The following is a 22,862-nucleotide window of genomic DNA, read 5'->3' as shown; positions in this document are numbered from 1 at the left end:
AATGGGAAGTTAATGAACTTCCAATTCTTTATCAAGCACCTTAGTCATAGAATGTGGATAATAAATGGTTGTGGGATTGAGAAATGAATAAATGTGTAAATGAATAGCTTCAATGCCTTATCCTCCTCACTCTCAAAAAAGGAATACTACTGTTCATGAAAGAGATGTACATAAAGTATTAACTGTTTTTACTACATTAGTTATACATAGATATACTGAAGAAATTCTTATATAGAGATAAAAAATCCTAGGTAGATAATTGTAATACTAACTAAAATGTAAAACAGAGAACTAACAGTACCCAAAATTACTTTTACCTGTGAAATATTACAGATCAAGTAATTTCAATTTGGTATAAGATATAGCAGAGTTTTTTTCAGTGGGAGAGAGGTTTCAAAAGTAGAGATTTAGAGAATGCTTCCTTTAGATTTTCTTATAGTTAAAACACCAGAAATATTACTTTAGTTATACCATTCCTGGTGGTAAAGATGAAAGAGAAATATCTTTAGTTATTGTGCTTATAATTAATGTCTCCTTAAGAATTTTGCTTTTCTCTTCCTTTGTGCTTATGCCTCATGGGATTAGAAGAACAAAGAAAAAAAAATCACATAATTCACAATGAAAAGTCATGTTAGACAAATTTGTTATGACAGAAAAATTGGTACCAACAATAAGAGATGCTTATATCTGAAGGATAAAAACTATTTTAAAGCACAGGGACCAATGGAAATTTTCATCATTCAGGTTAGCATGATAGAATTTGCTTTGACTGTATATAATTTACTACTTTCATATAACCCAAAAAACAATGCTAAGAAATAAAAACAATTCCCTTCAGGTAGTAGTTAATTAAATTAATAATATTAGTCAATTTTTAAAGTTGGTCTCATTAAAAACAGGAACATCCACTAATAACTTATAAACTTCAGGGAAAGAAAACAAAAGATACACATATAAATTTTTTAAAAGGCTGATATTTAGCATTAATCCAAGGTTGAAGATTTTTTTCCTCTAAAATAACAGTCTTTTATTCTTCAAATTGGAGGTAGATTTTGAGTAAAAACATAGTAAATAAAGGTTTTAACTCTTTTGACAATGTGAAAAAAGAACAAGTTAACTTTCTAAGATGTTATAATCTGAGGAAGTTCCTAATTTCTTTTCCTATAGCTGTAACAAAGTTTGTGTAATAAGAAATATCTCAATGGAGTTAAAACATCAATTATTTTCCCATTCTGCAAGTTACACAGGAGGAGGGGAATTATTAACAGGAATGATAAAACTGTACTTGCATTTGATAACAAAAAGAGAGGCTTACAAATGAGACGTCTCATTAGTTTGAGCAGATGGATCAAAATTAAAGGCTGAATCGCCAACTTTTAATTTCCCAGTAGCCAAGAAGAGCTCGAAGTCTTGCAGAGTAGGACTGTTGAAAAATCAACATGAAAAGATTTTCTCCATCTGTCATCACACATGCCTGAGTGGAACACAACTGCCTCCTACTGTTTTTAATACTTTTAAGGCAAAGCTGCACATAAAATCTATTAAGTACATGAGCACAGAAGTTTAGATGATTGGTATACTAAAGTCCATGGAATAGTATGATCAGAGACTATCAGCATGGCTTTTGAACATGAAATTTCTCTGTTCTAATGTAACTCAAATGGGGAGAAACAATGAATCCATATGTATATTTAAGAGGAAATTGTTAATTTTTAGCATAAAAAAAGATTAGTTGCCTGAGAATCATTTTTTTTTTAATGAATACACACTTTAATCATCTCAATACTGATCTGAAAAGTAACTGCTCTGATAAAATCAAAGTACTTAGGGAAAACAAACCAGGAAAATATCCAAGACAGTCTAAGCAATCTGAAGGTAAGAAATAAAAACAAACAGATAAAGCCTGGAGTTTTCACTGAAGTAATTTTTTTTTTTTTTTATTTGGGGGAACAAGAGGGGCAAATGTGGTACTAGAGAAAATATAATTTGTTTTCTTGGTGTAGATTGGACTGTCATACACATTTCTTACTACTATCTACTAATCGATAAAATATATTTGTATGGCAACATAATACAGCTGAAGTTTAAACACATAGCCCCATAAGAAATAAGTGGATTATCCCTTAACAACAAAGAAAAGCAATATATCAAATATGTAGTTTCCTGCTTAATAAAAATGGGTAATATGCAGCTAGTAATAACTATAATTCAATTTTGGAAGCAGATTTCTGACTTTGTTTTTTATCTCTATATATGCACAAACATGTTACAAATAATTTGCTGTATTTACATGTACAACAAAATTTTTAAAAAGAAAGTCTCATAATGAAGCACATGTAAACTTCAGTCAACAATGTTTAGCAGAATAATATAATTGAAGAGTTAATTTAGCTGTCAGTTTTTTAGATGAGAAAAACTACCTATCTTTCATTTTCTGTCAGATGGATGCATATAAATTCATTTACTTAGAATTATCATTTGGAATCCTACACAAAGATAGCAAGTGACTGGGATAACATCATCTTGATCCTCAATTATGAGTGGAAAAAAACACAGTTCAGAAATTTCACTGTACTGGAAGTTGTTTGCTGATTTGATAACTAAAACATAGGGTATAATACTACAGTTTAGTTAAGATGTCTCTTCAAGATTTTTTTTTTTTTTTTTTTTTTAGGGAAAAATAATCCTCTTAGGGGTTCTAAATCCCTGAAAACAAACCCCATTGTGAATCTCAATATCAATGACTAATCATCAAAGATTGCCAACCTTGCTGAACCAATATCTGCCCTAACCTCAAAATCAAAATGTGTAGAAGTCATGCTTTATAAGTACCTACACCATAATTTCAGTACTAGTAAATTACAAAGGCATTCAGCAGCAGCTGCCACTTATCAAGATAAATAATTTTATATGCCAAATAGTACTTGACAGATTAGAAGACTTAAACAGAGTCACTTTTTTTTGAAAAGACTGATAAAGTGAAAATTTAAGTTTTGAGCAACTTATCTAGAACTATTCATATAATAAAAGAAATTTGAAGAAGTGAAAATGATAGAGCTGTGTTTTTGAATCATATTGTAAAATTACTTAAAAAAAAGTTTATAGCTTTTATTTAGCAGGTTTTGTTACTGGGTCCCCACAGAGAGAAGACAAGAGAGTTACAGATGATTATTATACAGAGTATTTACCAGACTTAAACTCTTAGGAAACAAAACAGAGTCTTCCACTGATCTTTTTAAAATTAATCTTTTAAAAATGTCTTTATTAGTGCATTACAGTTACAAATAATAGTGGGATTCATTTTGACATAATCATACATGCCCGGAATACAATTTGCTCCATTTAAGTCCCCAGTGCTTTCTCTTTCCTTCCCCTCCTCCTTCCCCTACTCTCCTTCCTCTATTCTACTGGTCTTCCTTCTATTTATTTATCATTTTATACATTGGTGCTTTATAGATATACATAAAAATAGAATTTGCTGTGGTATATTCATAAATGTACATATTATAATTTGATCAATTTCATTCCACAGTTCCTCCCTTCCTGTCCCTCTTCCCTCCTCAATCCCCTTCCTCTACTTCCTCTACTACACTGATCTCCCTCCTATTTGTAAAAGGACTGTTAGGACTGTTAACTTGTGATGAATGCATTAATGATAAAGGTCATTGTCTTATTAGATCAATATTTATAATCTGAAGGCTTTGTAATACTACCAACACTAGAGGCTAGTTTTAAGTAGTGGGATATAGTCCCAATGCATTTCAAATTTCCCATGTTCCTTATCTCACTAAGTATGGTAAGTCTTTGATGACAAGGCAATTCATCACAATCAAATCATATTTATCACAGAATACATGATGCCATACTAGCAGCCAAACCAAAAGTGTTCACTCCAGTCTTTCTTAGTAGGAATCAACCTCCTGGAATACAAAATCTAAAAGGACAACATTGCATAGAACACATGGATTACAATTTTTAAATATAACTTTAGGCAAAGCATAGGTTTACACTTCAATGATATTGTTTCTATTCATGGATTGGTCATAGTCTTGAACCAGAAAAATACAATAGCTTAGAGAAGCTACGGGAATATGAGGAAAAAAGACTAGGAAATTAAGGGGAGAAAATGCATGTAAAAAATGGAAGGACATACGCCAAAAGAAGCTACCTCTGGGTAGTAGAATTAGCAGTGATTATTTTCTCCCCCAACTATTGCTTTTTTGTTTTCCCAAGGGTTAAATTTGTTAAATTCTTTCTTTATTCAGTTTCTTTTATTCTGATGATATTGAAATCACATTTTAATAAAACGAGAACAGGGGTCAAAAGACCATAGGGTTACAGTATGTAAAAAAAAAAAAAAAAATTCAGGGAAGGATAGGTGTTTCTAATTGTAAATAAATGCACAAATCAAAATACAAAAAAATGATATCCATATCTGAGTTATTACAATTGTGAATTAGAGGTAATAATTGACAATTAAGAACAGAACTCATTAGTATGACACCACTGTGTCTGAACATGCCTTAGGATTGAAAAAAAATTAAAATGGCAAAGGTATATTAGGTCACAACTTTACATCACACTACATTTATAAGATTGCTCCTAAGAAATAGCATACATTTATATATTCTAATGTAGGTCTGTGGTGACAAAAAGACGTAATTCATTTGTATTTTTAGAGTCATGTGGTAAGACCTGTAGTCATTTTAGGGAACTTGTAATATGTACATTCATTTTGTTTTCTTTGAAGTACTGGGGATTGGATCCAGTAGTGTTCTACCTCTAAGTCACATCCTTAGACCCCATTTATTCTTAAATTCTGAGAAAGGATCTTGCAAAGTTTCCCAGGATGGCCTTGAACTTGTGATCCTCCTACCTCAGCCACCTGAGTAGCTGGGATTACAAATGTTTGCCACTATGCCCAGCATAAGTACATTTTTACACAGAAAAACTAACAGTGGGTAGAAAGATAATCATTAGAGCAACACTGTCATTAACAACAGAATATTGAAAACGTTTAAACTACTCAATAATGGAGGAATAACCAATAATAAAGGAATAGCCAATGTCAAGTTAATGGTAAAGGAACAATGTGAAGTTTTATTAAAAAAAGACCTGTACTGAAATCCTGGTGCCAGCCTTAACTAGCTGTATGATCTTGAGAAGTTGCTTAACATGTTATATATTTGTGTCTCCTTTTAAGAAAAAGGAATTAATCATGTGTATGTCAGAGGATTAGAAAAATTAGTCCAAACAGACTTACAAGGTATCTGAAAATCAGACCCTGAAAAGACTCCCTTTTCTTGCTTGTAGACAATAAAATAATGAAGATCATTATTTTATTTATAATGATTTATTTATTTATGTTTATCAGTCATTAAAGAGTGAATATAAGAGTGGATATTCAGTATAATTATAATTTACAATGGATTATAAATAATAATAAAAATTGCTTGGATAAGCAAAATTAAAAATTGCCTGTGTGAATGGTAAAAGACTAGAAGGAAATGCATAAAATTACAATAATAATAGTAAAGGGATAAAATAGCAAAACTATTTTTAGAATGACATTTTATTTTTATAATCAAAAGAATGCAGGAGATATGTAAGTATTTCTACAAAGCTCAAGTAAATCCTCCTACTACGGAAAACAAACATCATCGCAAATCATTCAAGAACAGAAATTGAAACTGCAGCCTAAACCTTCTTTCTTAGGACAACAGCCTGAAGAAGGGTCATAGTTCTCTGCTCTAATTCTTGTTTGGAGCAGCACAGATCTGGATACAATCTCAGATATCAAAGTCAGTCCACAGGCTCTCAAACAGTAATTAAACATTACACAAACACCCACAGTGAAGTTTTAGCTAGATGTGAGTTCAAGAGAATAAAGCTTAGCATTGACACTTCTTAAAGAGCTGGCACTCATGGATGACATGACATGACACAAAGATAGAGAGATAATCCTTATTGCCAACTTCTGCCTCAGCTGTGTTCAATTCCTAGGTTCCCCATGTTCTAGAAAAACCAGCCCCTCGTCACTGAAGACGTCTTTTGGTATCCCATCCGAGTCTGTCTTTAGTAACTAGCACCAGATTTATCAAAATAAATCAAAATTTAATACAAGAAGAGCCAGCCTTTAATCAGCTTTCATTCTGAAAAGCAAAGCAATGAATGAATCTACACTAAAATTGGAAAAACTAGCAATAAGACCCCACCTCTACTGACCTAAAATCTCCATTGAGCATCTGTGCTTTATACATCAAGATTCTAAGGAGACTTCATAGTACCTATTACAGTGAGGGAACTATGCAAGAAAAGAAAGAAGAGAAAGTTTTTCTTGGATCCCTAAAATTACAGCATTTATTTAATTTTTTCTCCAATTGAAACTGCTTCCTTTCCCAACATTTAGGAATAAGGCACTGCATTTTATTTATCAAAGACATTTTTAATTATAAGATCATATTTAAAAATCTGTAGTAGTATAATAAATATATTTAAAGAACAATTATATGCAGGGCACAGTACTGCATGCCTATAATCCCAGTGGCTTGGAAGGCTAAGGCAGGAAAAGTACAAGTTTGAGGCCAGCTTCAGTAACTCAGCAAGGCCCAGTATAAAAATAAAAAAATAAAAAGGTCTGGGGATATGGCTCAGTGGTTAAATGTATCCCTGGGTTCAATTCTTGGAACAAAAAAGGAAAAAAGAAAAAAAAAATAGAACAATTATAAACAGCATGATAAAGGCTATAGTTCTAAAAAAGAAAAGAGTGAAATATAGGTTCAAAGGTCTTAAAGTAGCCATGCTATTATCAGTAAATGCATTATTAGGCTACTTACCTACAATACTTAGAATTTACAACCGTATATTTTACATATATGTTTTCACAGGGATACATGAATTTGTCATTCTTACTAAAAACAGTTTGCAAAAACTGCCCTTTACCTCCCCCAAAACAATTTAATCCAATGAGACTCAATCCTAAGAACCACAATAATGTAGCAAGTAGAATCAGCCCTCTTACTATATAAGGATCCATGGGTTCCTTATCCCTGATTTCCACATGATGATTCAACCAACTACTGACAGAAAATCTTTTTTTAAAAATCACATCTATGCTGAACACATATAGACTTTTTCTCTTCATTATTCCCTAAACAATACAGTATAACTACTTACATTCTATTTACATTGTGATTAGGTGTTACAAGTAATCTAGAAATGATATAAAATATATAGGATGATGTACATACGTTAAATGGAAATGTTATGCATTTTATATAAGAGACTTGAACATCCATGGATTTTGGTATCTTTTGAGAGACTTACTTTCCTGGTAAGTGCTAATTAAACAGAAGAAACAATGATTAATATCCTCAATTAGAGGGACATTATAATAACATTCCTATTAGTAGCTTTTTATGATTTTTTTCCCTAATATTTGCAAATTGTTCAATTACAAAAGATACTGCAAGGAGTGGTAAGTGTTTTTCCTGGCTAGAGGTAAAACATCCATTACATGTTACAAAGTAAAGTGTTTACATTTTAATTTTCAATACTTAAAAAGAAAAAAATCTTTAGCAATACTCATTTACAGTGAAATCCATCATAGATTTAAAAAATTTTCTTGTGAAGGAAGAAACACCATCAAAATTAAAAATTTTGATGTAAAATATTAACTTGTAGTTCAAAATAAATGGGAGACCCAGAATAGCCAACATAATAGTGAAAGTGAAGAACAAAATAAGAGGACAAGAACATGCTTTATTTTACAAAGAACCTCATTTTCTTCATCTGTCAAGTGAGGATAACAGTACCAGCCTCAGAGGCTGCTGAAAGAATTCATTGAGATAATGAATATAAGAGAATTTTATCAGTTTTAGGCATTTATTAAGAGCTAGGGAAAAAATAAGAACTAGAAAAGATCAGACATATTATTATTCTGAATAATTTTGAATCAATTTAATATTAATTAAAAATAATTAGGGTTTATTTTTCAATTTATATTAACAAAGAGTTAGGTTTTAAAACAGTTTAAAATAAATATGAGAAAGAGGACCCAAAATAAAGATGAAAGGAATAATAAAAAAAGTTATTCTCAAAAACTAAGCACATTTTGCTAAAATTAAGTTAGAAAAATGAATTTTAAAACTGTTTCCTGAAAATAGACAAAATGTTTCCAGGGTGCTTACTAGGTGGTGTCCAATGCTATAAAGTCTAATGTTTTATATACTGGTACTGCAAATAAGATTTAGTCTGGGGGAAAAAAGTTTCTCATATACTTAAAAGGAATTTATAAAAATGAAAAGGCCAGAAAAACACATTACATGCCATAAAGGTTAACATTACACATATAAATAAATCCTTTAATAAAGCTACCCAAAGAAACATAAACAATTGAACAATGATTCATTTTTATATAAGCAATTATTATTATTCCACCTTTCATCTGGTAATCTCAATTGAAAAGTTTTAGATAAAGAGGAGTTTAAAAATAAAATTACTATTTTCTTTTCTTTCTTTTTGTTTTTCTTTGCAGTGCAGGATATCTAAATCAGGGCTTTGTGCATACTAGGCAAGCAACCACTGAGCTACACCAACCCCCAAACTGCTTAATTCATAAACACCATAAAACAGTATAAAATGTTATTTCAATTAATACAAATTCATGAAGACAGTAAGAAAAATATAACACTAAAAATTTCTATATTATGTAAGAAGATATGGATTAAAATTTTTTGATCTCACAGAGGGTGGTGTGCTTTTTCAAATGATGAAAAGGAACAGAAAAGTAAAGGAAGAGGCTTTGGTTTTTGTACTAAAAATGTCAAATAAAATAACATGACCTATTGATATTGGGATGTCAATATCAACTGTGGATATTTTTGTGAGATATGAATATTCATTGGGTTATGGCAATTATTAAGATATAAAACCTTTGAGTCACTGTCTCATAATTCAAGAAAAGTTTTATATGAAGAATCTAAGTCAGAAATTTTAATCATTAAGCAGTCTTTAAAAAATTATAAAATAAACTAAGTGTACCTGGTGTCCAGCTTTTACTTGCTTCAAAACACTTTCATAGCATACTTCATCCATGTTATTCAACTGCTGCATCTTTAAGTTTTTAAAACATGAAAAATGTCAAATGAAAGTTATAAACTTTCCAACTATAAATAAAACTGTCAATTATAATGCATCCTTTTTTACATCTCAGACTAGTATACACAGAAACAACAAATGCATAAAACCTCCCACAAGAAACAAGTACAATGCAATTGAAGCTACAGAAAAAATACTTCAAAGATTAAGATTGCCCCTGGTACCCACAGATAAGAGCGAAGTTTTTAAGAGACATTATCTTTAAGAATAATATACTACTTAGTCATAGATATTTTAGAATAACTTTTAAAGTTCTCTCTGTTTTCCCTAGAAAAGGTTGTTTTTCTTCTATTTCATTCTATAATCTATACATTTTTCCTGTTTAATTCTCAAAGTTGTAAGAACACTACAGGTGGAATGCCAAATGCTGTACTGAGATGGAACCTGGGAAACAATTTCTGTAATGTGTATGGATAGGAGAGCTATTCTTTTGAAACAGTTTTCAGATTAATTAAAAACCTAATATATAAAGTGTGAATTAAGAAAGGGTCTTGTTTTCCCTATTAATGATGAGGAAGCATCTAACCAAACAGGCAAGAAGGGGATGAGAAGGGTCATGCCTGTCTGAAATGACTATGACTTGGATTTTTTGTTTCAGTAAAATAAGCATTTTTAAATTCTAGAAGTATTAAAACTGATAGTGGCTAAACAGGTTGAGATGATCATAGAATAATTTATTTCCACCACCAATGATTTAAAACATTGGTGATTATCATCAAATAAATTCCTATTATCACCAAATAAATTCCAATAACTTTTACAGTACACTTTGGTTTGAATTCTATCCAAAGTCATTAGTCCAATTGTGAATATTACTTACAGCACTTTGTCGTATTCTTTTATAACAACTGGGTCATATATTGAGTTTTGGAATGAAAGTGAGAAATCTACAAGGATTTCTTTTTATAATAAATGACAAGGTAACAACTGGTTATAAAACATATTGACAATACCCTGGGGGAATGCTTAATGGTTACCCACTGCATAATTCAAATTAGTATAATACTAATAAGTTTAATAAGACAAAAGTCTACATTTATTTAAAAAACATAATTAACTATTTATACTATATAAATATAAAATATTTTAAAATGGCTAAATTTCTAGACCTTCAAAATAATTGATAGCACAACTTCTAACACTATTCCTTTCATGATTATGATGCTAACATACATATTGTAATAAAAAATTTAATAGTTCTAAAGTATTTACCAATTTGTATGATGCAGTTGAAAGAAAATGTTTTAAAATGGCTGACAAAAATCCATAACAATTTTCTTCTCCTAATAGCTCTGTGATAACCATCTGCTAACATTTAAATTATAAAGCAAAAAACAATCTAAAGCTACAAAGAAGCAGTTCTACATTTATCATTCTGATACATTAAAATGAACTAAATAATCAAATATATATTAAACATGACTGAAAAAACAAGTATCAATTAATACTACAGAGCACTTAAAACAATTAAAGTTGAAATATTCATAATATTATATCATGGTATTCATTTGTGAATAAATCTGAAAAGGATCCCTACAATTTGAAAGATCTCTCACATTTATGCAATGCAATTAGTGCACATAATCTATTGTAACAGTCATTTTTAATATCTATTGGCTGAATATTTTAATTACAATAGTATAAGGTAAAAATGGCTCTACTTACAAATGAAATATTTTTTAGAAAGAAGTAAATGAACATAATAAAGAACAAATTTGACATGATAACACATGATTCCATCTTATTCTCTTACTTAGGAGGTCAAAAGGCTGTGAATATTATCCTATAGTTATTTCTTCTGAAGAAAAATATGGGTTGTCAAACAGAATAATAAAAAGTAAATTTTAAACACAGTAAAGTTTTCCTTAATATTATAAAATTAGTCTATAATACTCACTGAAATAGTGCAGATTTACAATCTAAATAGTACTATTAAGGAATTAAATAAGCAAAGTTTTTGAAGAACTATACAGAATTTTAGAAATGACATTTATATACATAATATGATAATTATATAACATTTTAAGTTAAACAAAATATCTCCCCTTGTGGTTGCTACCATGAAATTATTTTTCAACTACATAAGAAGTCTTATTCTTTTGTTAATACTTTATCAAAATATGTATTACTGGTTTAGTTAGAGGCCTTATTATCTTATAATGGGTTTCAAGCAAAGGAACTTTTTGAAATTTTAATAACTAAGAATATAAAATATACATTGAAAATAGCAATGCAAACTACTACAAGCACCTTTCTATAACCAGTCATTGAGGAAGTGTGTTTGATCTTTTCTTAGAAGGCACATTAGGAATGCTACTGAAATGGTCTTTTGCAGTCTTTATCCCCAGACAAATATTCAATAGCAAATCAACATAAATATTTTTTTAGGAAAGTATAATTATTGAAAGAAGTATTTTACCTTATTTGCACTTTTAATCCCCAAAAATGTTTGTCCAAGAGGTACTGGTCGAAAACGGCCATCAAAGTAGAAAAGTCCAATGTAGGGATTGACATGTAAAAATGTAGCAACATCGAGGTAGTTGGGTAATGTTGCAGACAGTCCAAGAATCCTTATCATACTCTGTGTGGATTCAACCTATATGGGTTATTTTAATACTTTAATTAAGTATGGTTGTTTACATTAACTTAACTAAAAAAACATTATTATGTATCTTGTTAATAGGATCTTCTAAAAACTGTAAAAGGAAATGAGTTCAGACAGCAACTGAGGGTCTTATCATGCAAAATTCTATAGCTCATAATTTACAACCTTAATCCAATAGATAAAGAATAGAACTCTGCACGCCCTACTATTAAAAATATGCATAGGAATTTACATCAAATAACAATTAATTTTTAACAATGGAATGTATTATTAAGTCAACAAAAACTCCATAAAGTCCCCAAAGTGAAAAAATCTATAACCTAAATTCTCTGATCACAATGTAATATACCTACAAAGATAATATTAATGGATGGTCCAAAATTTCCATTTAGCACCACAGTGGCACACATTTGTAATCCCAGATGCTCAGGAGACTGAGTTAGGAGGATTCCAAATTCAAAGTCAGCTTAAAGTGTGTTTGATCTTTTCTTAGAAGGCATATTAGGAATGCTAGGCCCTAAGCAACTTAGGGAGATCCTGTCTCAAAACTAAAAAAAAAAAAAAAATTAAAAATGGCTGGGGATGTGGCTCAGTAGTAGAGTGCCCCTGGGTTCAATCCCTGGTACCAAACAAATGCCAAAAAACCTCCATTCACCTGGTAATCAAAATGCACCATTATGATCCCATGATGCTGATATCAATGTCACAGTAGTTTTTTTGAGGACATTATTGACAAATTAGCTCAGTCTAGGAGACTCAATGGGTATAAGCAAATTAGTTCAATATGAATAATAGTAATACTTTCAGAATCACTCTTCCATCTACACAGCATTAACACCTAATCTGTAGGAACTAAGGATGCAGAAGTGAATAAGACACACATGCAGAGAATATATGTAGAAGATAAGTAGGGAGGATCAAAAACTGATAGAATTAGGTGGAAATCAAAATACATACACATACAGAACACCTTACCATCAATTTGTTTCCAATAAAGAAATCATATGAATATCAGCAAAAACCCAAACCAAACTGAACCAAAAGCAAAGAACTCAAAATAATGGGATATTATCACACTTATTATTTAAGAAAACTCCTTTATAGTATACAGTAATTAGAATTATTTTAATTACACTATAGTTCTATATAGTGCCCACAGTAATCTTCAAAGAACTAGAAGTTATATTTGGTTTTAAAATTATTATTAAAAATACAAAACATATTGAACAAATTTTTAAATCATTTGATGTTAAATACATGGTCCCCTAACAAACACCAGAGACATTTTTCTGCTAAAAATCCATTATAAAACAACCATGTTTTTAATCTAAAAGTATAACATCATTTTAATATGATGAAGTCCTGTGAGAAATACTTTATTTGAAATAGGAATAATTTGGAATTTTATGTTCCAAACCAAATTCCGAAGTTCTATACACCACAGATATTTAAAAAAGAAAATCGTTCAAAATTATATAAAAATGATGCTTTAAAGATTTGTCATTAACTCAAAGATGAGGCACTAAACTTTCATGATGTTTCCCCTCACAAAAAAATCTAAATTTGGACAGTATCCCTACTCAGTGAATGCAAAATTAGCAAGACAACTAATATCAGATCAATGTTGTTAAATACAACAGATTTAAGACTTCTTATATTTCTGTCTTTTCTAAATTTCTCCCCATCATTTCAAGTATGTTGGGAATTTAGTCCCTAATCTAGCATGTAATTTCAGATCATGGACAGAAACTTCACGGGAATGGCTTACTCTAACAGTTCTACATTAGTAACAAATAAGAATGATGTGAGACACTGCCATCTACGGGGCACATGTGGTAATAACAACAAACAAAACCAGGAACTTTGCTTTTATTAAATACTCATGAGCACTGCACTAATACATATATGAGAATCACATCCACGGTAGTCAACATGTATCTGTCTACTTATCAACAGATATATGGAGATTCAAATCAGACAGAAGAACAGGATTTAATCATCTTTAATATCCAGTTAAGAAATTTAAAAATATTTTTAAGATAATAAACAACTATTTAGCAAATGATTATGAGGAAGCTACATAATTGAAATAGGGTTACTTTATGGAGATGATAATATGGGGGATGAATTAGTATATACATAATTATGAATTGTATATCCGTATTATAGACAACATATTATGTTAAGGTTTATTATATATTTACATAATTATATTATGCATAAAATATCCTATAACATAAATTATATATCATTTATATTTATAAATATAAAATTATATTATTATACATTTATAATTTACAAAAGTATTTATGAAAATACGACTGCTTTAAACATATACATGTGGCATGCATGTGGTGTGTGTGTGTGTGTGTGTGTGTGTGTGTGTATGTGTATACATACATACAGAAGGATTAGCAGCAAAACTGCATTCTATTTTCTCTATGGGGGCAGAGGGGTACAGAAAAGAATGATGTCCCAGTTAAATTCCCTTATAAAAACATGTGACTGACAGACCTTCTGGAAAATGTACTAATGCTGTTTACTTGGCCTCTAATGTTTTATAGGTGCAGGAAATTCTTTATCCATGGGATGCTTTTAACTGGATGGACATGCAAATAAATGTAGAATGTACGGATTCATGCAGAATGGTTTCCTAAACAATTTTAACTAAGCTATTTAAGTATCTAGGTATAAAATGAAAACATTTCATGATCAAAATAACTCTCTTTTGTGAAAAAAGGAAATGCACTGCATTTGTCTTTTTGAGGTCTTAATCTGTACCAGAGCATATCCACTGTAGCAAAAAAGGGCCTGGAGACACTTCTCAACTGTTTTACAACTATCTGTACTTGTGAAATTATGCTTAAATTGGACATTAGCTAAAGTATTTAATTTTTATAAAATAAATCTGTTCTGAACACTTCAACTTTCTATTTTATGTACATGTATAAATATTTTTAATTTATATGATAAAAAGTGACCATAACCCAAGAATACTGCCCCTTTACTTTTAAGAAATCATTTTTCCAGCTTGCTGCGTATTCTTTCATGCATACACACCTCATTTTACACCAGACTAAAAAGAATTTAAATTATCTGTGTTTGCTGATGACATACTATAAGATCAAAAAACAAACAAACAAAAACTCCACCAGAAGATTTCTTGAGCTCATGAATAGTAGCAGGATAAAACATCAACACTCATAAATCAATAGCTTTCCTTTACTCCAATAATAAATCTGCTGAGAAAGGAAAATTATACAATTCACAATAACCTAAACACAAAACAAAAACAAATCCTTGGGAATAAATCTAACAAAGGAGATGAAAGACCTCTACAATGAAAACTAGAGAACACTGAAGAAAGAAATTAAAGAAGACCTTAGAAGACAGAAAGACCTCCCATGTTCTCATACAGGCAGAAAATATTGTCAAATGGCCATATTACCAAAAGTTACAGATTCAAAGCAACCTCCACCAAAATACTGATGACATTTCTCACAGAACTAGAAAAACAGTCCTAAAATTCATTTAGAAGAATAAGAGACTCAGAATAGCCAATGCAACACTGACCAAGAAGGGCGATTACAGGAATCACAATACCTGATCTCACACTGTACTACAGAGTTATAGTAAGAAAAACAGAATGGTGTTAACATCAAAATAGAAAGAACAATGGAATAGAAAAGACATGGGAAGAAACCCACATAAATACAGTCATCTTATCCTTGACAAAAGTGCCAAAAATATATGTTGGAGAAAACACTCTTTTAAACATATGGTGCTAGGACAACCGGAGACCGCTATTTTTTGCTCTGTAAAAAAAGTCAACTACAAGAGGATCAAAGACGTAGGAAATAGACCAGAAACTATGCAACTCCTGGAAGAAAACAGGTCAATATTCCAACAAATAGGTACAGGCAATAACTTTGTCAATAGAATACCTAAAACTTAGGAAATAATTCCAAGTTTTAATAAATGGGATGACATCAAATGAAAAACTTCTGCACAGCAAAGAAAACAAAAGCATACAGAGAGCTTACAGAATGGGAGAAAAATATTTGCTAGTTCCTATTCTAACAAGAGGATTAATATCCAGAATCTGTAAAATATATATCTAGCATATATAAAAAATCACACCAAAAAAAGCTCAAATAATAAATGAGCAAAAGAACTAAACAGACATTTCTCAAAAGAAAACACACAAATAGACAATAAATACACGAAAAAATATTCAACATAAGTAGCAATCAGGGAAATGCAAATCAAAACTACACTAAGATTTCATCTCACTCTAGTCAGAATACAATTATCAAGAAAATAAATAATAATAGATGCTGGTACTCATGCATTGTTGGTTGGACTACAGATTAGTACAACTACTCTTGAAAGCAGTGTAGACATTCCTCAAAAAATTAGAATTGGAATCATATCTATGACCCACCTATCCCACTCTGAGGAGTTTATACAAAGAACTAATATCAGCATCCTATAGCAAAATACAACCACCTCAATATTTAAAGCAGCACAATTCATGAGAGTCAAATTATGAAATCAATCCAACATGCCCATCAATAGATGGATGAATGGATGAAGAAAATATGGTATCTATGCACAATGAAGTTTTATTTGGCCATAAAAAATAATGAAATTATGGCATTTGCTGGTAAAAAGATAGAAAATATTATGATAAGTGAAATATGCCAGACTCAGTCAGGGGTTGAATGTTTTCTCTCTATGTGGAACCTAGACAAAATAATGGGGGAAAAAGTGTGTTGGGGGACAGTAATCATGTGAAAACAGAAAAGATCAGTGAAACAAAGAAAGGAGATAAGGTGAGAAGAGGTATGGAGAAAGGAAGGAACTCAGGAATGAAATCGACCAAATTATACTATGTACATATATACCACATTGAATTCCACCTTTATGTATATCTATAAAGTGCCAATTAAAAATAACTATAAATAAATAGAAGAAAAAAACAGTAGAATAGAAGAAAGATCAGGGAAGGGAGAAGAGGAGGGGAATAAGGAAGTACTAGGGACTGAAATGAAGCAAATTAATTCCATGCATATAAGATTATGTTAAAATGCCCCCCACTATCATGTATAACTATAATGGACTAATAAAAACATTTAAAAATGTAAATAAAAACAAAAACTTTGTTTTGTTTACCATTATATCTAAAGCATCTAAAAATATGAGCTGGCAAGTGGTAGGTGCTTAATAAATATTCACTGGATAAAATAATGAATGAAAATACAAATATAGCACACTTTTTATATCACACAAAGATATAGAACATCTTTTTTTCTCAGTGAATAATAACACAGACATTTTTAATCCCAGTTCATATGGCTCTACCTTATTATTTTTAAAGACTTCAAGATAGAATTTCATTGTAGGAATATACTATATTAAACCATTTCTGGTGTTGAATATTTGGATTGGTTTCAAAATTGTGTGATGTAAAAAGAGAGCTTTGGGCTGGGGATGTAGTTCAGTGGTAGAGCACTTGTCTAGCATGTGTTAACAGCTGGGTTCAATACCCAGCATGAAAAGGTGTGGGGAGATGGGGGAAGAGAGAGTGCAAGTGCTTCAATGACTACTAGTATTAATATATCTTTGTGAGTTTCTGTTATTTCCATAGTTTAGATTCCTAGAAGTAAAAATATAGGGTTGATTTTAATGAATGCCTCCATATTACATTCCGTTTTCAGTTTTGCTAATCTAATAGAAATACTGGTTTGGATTTCTTTCAAGTATGTTTGCAATATTTCTCAGTATTTTTGTTTCTATTGAAAAATGTGTAACAAATCATTTCTGCTATTTGGTCACATATATTTTAACTTTTGATGTTATATTCTTACTGTCATGACTGGCCACAATATTCTACTATTTACACATTGAAATGTGGCAAAGTTTTCCTTTATAACATGTGGAGTTTAAGATGTTGCTTAGATATGTACCCCAAGGGTACCAAGAAAAACCTCTTCTACATTTTCTACAATGCACTGAAAGTTCATTTGATACAATTAAATCATTAATCTGCCTAGAATTTTATGGTTGATTTACTAGAAGGAATTTACAGGAACATTTAAAACTTGGTTTGCACAATATATCATTTCCTAAAGTTTTATATTAAATTCCTATGCCTGAGTATGAATAAGAAATCTTCAGGATATGAAATATAAAATAACTGTTATTAAACTAGATATTCAGATGGGGATAGAATTTTAAGGAAGAGGAAAAATCTGGCTATATGGGTTTTGACTTGGAAATAAGTGGAGTACAATCTCATATATACAGATACAGAAAAGATGACAGAGTTCTGACATGATTAGCAAGAGACATTTAGGGAATATAAAAGCAGAAACCTACAACTAAATTTGAATGTGGATAGAAGTCAGCAGGAAAAAAAAATTTTTAAATGCAATATTTACATATGTACACACATAAGTTGAGCATCCCAAATCTGAAAATCTGAAATTCGAAATGCTCCAATATTTGAAACTTTTTGAGTATCAACATGCTCCAACAAATGGAAGATTCCACACCTGAAATTGTATGACAGGTCACATTCAAAATGTAGGCACACTAAAAATATGGTATCTAAAATTACCTTCAAGCTATGTGTCTAAGACATATATGAAACGTAAATGAATTTCATGTTTAGGCTTGGGTCTCATTCTGAAGAATCTCATTATTGGCCTAGAAATATTCCAAAATTTTTTTCTCCACCAAAAAAATCCTAAAACATGAAGCACTTCTGGTCTCAAACATTTCAGATAGGGGATAGGCAACCTGTATACATACATACATTCTCTCTCTCTCTCTCTCTCTAATGACATAAAAATTTAGATGAGAGAGGCACAAAAGTATTGTTTTCCTGGATAAATACTTAGAATGAAAAAAGATGGCAGGTAACAGAGTCTTAGAGAATATACACATTAATGATGAAAACAAGAGACAAGTAAGGGAGCCTGAGAGAAAGCAGACAGGTGGAAAAAAAAGCAAGTAAAAAATCAGGGCAGGGTGTCATCATGATTCAAAGGAAAAAAAGTTTCAAGGAATGATGAGTAATATCCAATATCAAAATTAGTAACATCACAAGTTAAAAAAAAAAAAAACTGGGTTTGAAAACTATCTTTTGGTAACTGGTGATAACTGGTAAAAACATTTTATTTATGTTGATTTAGTTCAAGCAGTGACCAGACTGCAGAGGGTGAAAAAGCAAAAGGGAAACAGTGAAGATAGATTAATATTTCAAGAAGCTAGGTGGTAGGGAAATTTATGGAGCAAAATTAATGGAGAGGGATAAATCTGAGGGCGATATTTTCGTAAAGATGAAAAGACTTTGTAATTCTATTAAGCTGAGGAGACAGTGGCCACAAAGAGGGAAAAATTAAAGATAAAGGAGAAAGAAAAGGAGTAAAAGAAACGGGGTCTGAGGCAAGGGGGAAAGGAACCTCTGAGGAAAAGTCAAGGAGTGTAATGATGGAATCCTCATGATGATAGGAGGAGAGGCAGGATTCTTTTCTGGTTAGGGGAAAGGACAGAATTTGAGAAGTTCAAGCATGAAGGACTCCATTTCCTTTCAGTAAAAAGTGCTTTCATGTAAAAATGAGGCATGACAAGGTGAAGGAGAGTGATAAAGGAGACTGAGGAAGCTTAGTAATGGTCACATTAGGGAAACAGAAGGAAAGCTGCTTAGATGTTACAGAGTAATCCCAGCAATTCAGGTAAATTAAGTTCACAAATGTGTAGTATATCACATTCTGTAGATCACTGTGTGATCTTCTTCACTAGTGATAAACAGTCTGGCTAGAGGTACAGACATGATTCAATTGATTTGTTACTCTAATTCTGCCAGGTACTCAGGTAAGTTAAGGTTTCTGACAACAGAGTAATTTGGTCATGGGGTCTTGGCTATTTCAGGAAGGAAATCAAGGCAAGAGAATATGAATAAAAGATAATAACAAATGGGAAGTCAAGGGAACGAAGTTCTTAATGAGTTTGAAAAACTTGTGTTTATTTTCAATACGTGTATAAACTACCAGAAAATGTCACTTTAATATTCATGAGTATTCTAAGAGTACTCTTTATTTTCACTTACTGAAAATGAATGAATGAATAAATAAATAAATAAATAAATAAATAAATAACTGACAGAAAATATCCTGAAACTCCTGGCATTGGTGAATTTACCAATTTTTTGAGTATTTTATGAATTACCAAAATGGCCCAAATCTAGAGGCAACATAAACATGCCCCTTTAAGAAATATTAATTAAAATTATAGATATGTGGCAATCGTGTCTCATTTTATCCAGTATGTCAGAAAAAAAATGTAAATCATGTTCAGATTTTTGGAGGGCAGAGGGCAAAGAAGTGAGTCAAAGTAATAATATTTCCCTCTGTTCTATTATATTTTAATTATGATTAGTGAATATTAGATCAACTTTGCAACACAGGTTTAGAATAGAAGTTTTCCTATACTTATTTTAGTTAAAGAGACATCAATGAAATAAGATTTGGAAGAAAGAAAGGAAATTTTTAATATAGAAATGAAACAGTGTTTCTTCCTACTAAAATTACCTTTATCCCTGAGAATAATGCATATTATTTTTTTCTTTGAATTCTACATTTTAGGATTAAAAACATATTGGTTATCTCAAAATAAATTTATAAATAACTTTCTCTTACCTGTCGTAAAGTACGTGCAACTATGCTTTCTAATACTGGTCCTCTATCTTCATGCAGCAAATGAACTTCATCAAGAATAAGGAGTTTTACAATTTGGGAAAGAGCAACATCCCCAACACTCTTTCTTGTCACTACATCCCATTTTTCTGGTGTGGTCACAAGCATCTATAAGACAAGAAAAGACAACCAAAATGGGGGGAAAGTCACGTACATTATTTAAATTTCATCTATATCATTCAAAAATAAATACTTTTGTGGCCACTTTTATACATATCTAATAAAATATGCTTAAAATATCCTAAAATAACATTTAATTCACCATAGACAACAATGAATTCAAGAGAATCTTTCCTTAAGCTACAATTTTAAACAGTTATTTAAAGTTCTGAAGGTGAATAAATGTAGTGTATGATGCACAAATTACACACACATACACACACAGAAAAAAACTGCAATTTAAAACAAAAACAAAAATTATTATAAAGTAACATATATTGATAGTGGTTTTTATTTGAAAAGGGTCCAGGAAGTGAAAATAGCTTTAAAAGGAGATTAAAAGAATGCTCATCAGTATTAAGCCTATTTCAGTTTGGGAGAAACTACTATTGAAATTCAGTTTTCAAATACTGCCCTTTAATAGCAACTGGTACATGCAGTAGTTACACTAAACACACACATTTGATGAAGCATAACAAACACTCATAGTAACCCCAACAGTGGGTCTCTGGAGATAAGGGAATTTGGAGCAGGAAGTAGGCTCATGGTTTTTATGTAAACTTCATAAAAGCAGACCATTTAGAATGAAGGTGGAATTATAAATCTATTACTTTTTGCATAGTGAATTGTTTGGATCCTCTAAAAGCATAGAGTGGCAGAAGGAAATGGTGTAGAAAATAGTCCATCAACATATGGTTCCAAAGAATGCATGAGGTAACCAATAAATACCAAAGTTTCTCTTAACCAGTATATCAGACTATAAAAGACTGATGATAATCAACAATTCAACTGTGTTTCGCAGGATTAACTGGGATGGGAGTCAAACTGTTGCCCTCAAGAATTTATTATTTCATTTTAATATTAGTTCATCTGTCTGGAAGTCACTTATGGGGATGATAATCTTAGTTGTTTAGAAAATGAATGAACAAATTCTTAACAAATGCACAATTCCACTGAATTAGCAATATCACTGCTATCATTTTTTTAATGAACTATGTCAACTGCAAAATTTAGCAGCTGACATTCTATATAACATTAAGTAGCAAGCCCAACAAAGTACATTAAGCAATGCATATTTAAGGTGTGAAATACTACAAATTCAAGTGACATAGCTAACTTAGTAAATTTAAAATGGCAATGTTGAGATCACAAACTTTTACAGAAAACATATGCTACTAGAATTAGGTATAAACAGACCTATTATGAATTTTGAGATTTAAAACATATGAAACATTTATTAGGCATTAACTAATATTTTTTCATATTACAATAAATTTAAACAGAACTTCTGTGAATATTGACAAAGTCAAAACAACCCAAGATACGTTATCATAAATGTACACAGAAATAACCTACTAACAAACTTTTTTATTAAAAGTCCTTGAGAAGGATGAATGTTTTCCCTCAGATGTGGAGGCTAGACCAAAATAAGAAAAAGAAAGAAAAGTGAGAAGGGGATCTCATAAATTTAGAAGTCAGTGGAACAGAGGAAGGGATTGAGGGGTGGGAGGAGGGACAGGAAACGGGAGGAACAGTGGAATGAGTCTGATCAAACTTTCCTATGTACACATATGAATATATCACAGTGAATTTTACCTTTATATCTATAACACACTGATTTAAAAAGGTAAAAATAAATAAAAGGAAGATCAGTATAGGAAAGGGAATAGGGGAGGGAGGAAGACAGGTAAAAGAGAAGTACAAGGCACTAAACTGGGGCGAATTATATCCCATGCTTGTATAATTATGACAATGACCCCCAATATTATGTATAACTAAAAAGAACTAATAAAAATTAATGTCCTTGAGAAACATGCCCATCTGTTAAAAAAGCAGCAATTCTCCCAAACTATAAATTAATGACACATGAAAATATAAAGATGCTATTTTATTAGTAGGAAATATTAAGAAGGCTATGAAGTATACTCTTAAATTATAATAAAAAATACAAAGCTTGGCTATCTACCTCACCCCAAATTTAGAACACTGTGTTAGTACTTTTTTTACAATTAACTGAATTTCAGAGATAATAATATACCAATTAAATTGTGAAATCAAAAATTTCAAACATCAAATATACCACCAAATCTTTCTAATAATTTGTTTTCTGTACTTTACTTTCAGCACATTAAGAAATGGTCTCATTTATATCAGTTTATCAGCACTTTCATTCCCTG

General features: G+C 30.9%; 1 protein-coding gene across 5 annotated transcripts in view; it reads right to left on the bottom strand.

Moving 5' to 3' along the window:
• The window catches only part of Ascc3 (activating signal cointegrator 1 complex subunit 3), a 404,873-nt gene that overhangs the window by 227,490 nt on the left and 154,521 nt on the right, over positions 1-22,862 (bottom strand). For all 5 annotated transcript variants that reach the window (XM_047557710.1, XM_047557711.1, XM_047557712.1 and 2 more), the window contains 3 exons: positions 20,470-20,634; positions 11,579-11,755; positions 9,043-9,114 (listed from right to left, as the gene is read on the bottom strand). In XM_047557710.1, the coding sequence (XP_047413666.1) occupies positions 9,043-9,114; positions 11,579-11,755; positions 20,470-20,634 (414 nt within the window). The remainder of the gene's footprint in view (positions 1-9,042; positions 9,115-11,578; positions 11,756-20,469; positions 20,635-22,862) is intronic.

This window comes from Sciurus carolinensis, chromosome 7 (genome assembly GCF_902686445.1).
Source record: "Sciurus carolinensis chromosome 7, mSciCar1.2, whole genome shotgun sequence".
Taxonomy (NCBI): domain Eukaryota; kingdom Metazoa; phylum Chordata; class Mammalia; order Rodentia; family Sciuridae; genus Sciurus; species Sciurus carolinensis.
Note: the sequence above shows the minus strand (reverse complement) of the source record. Positions and strands in the feature narration are given on the sequence as shown.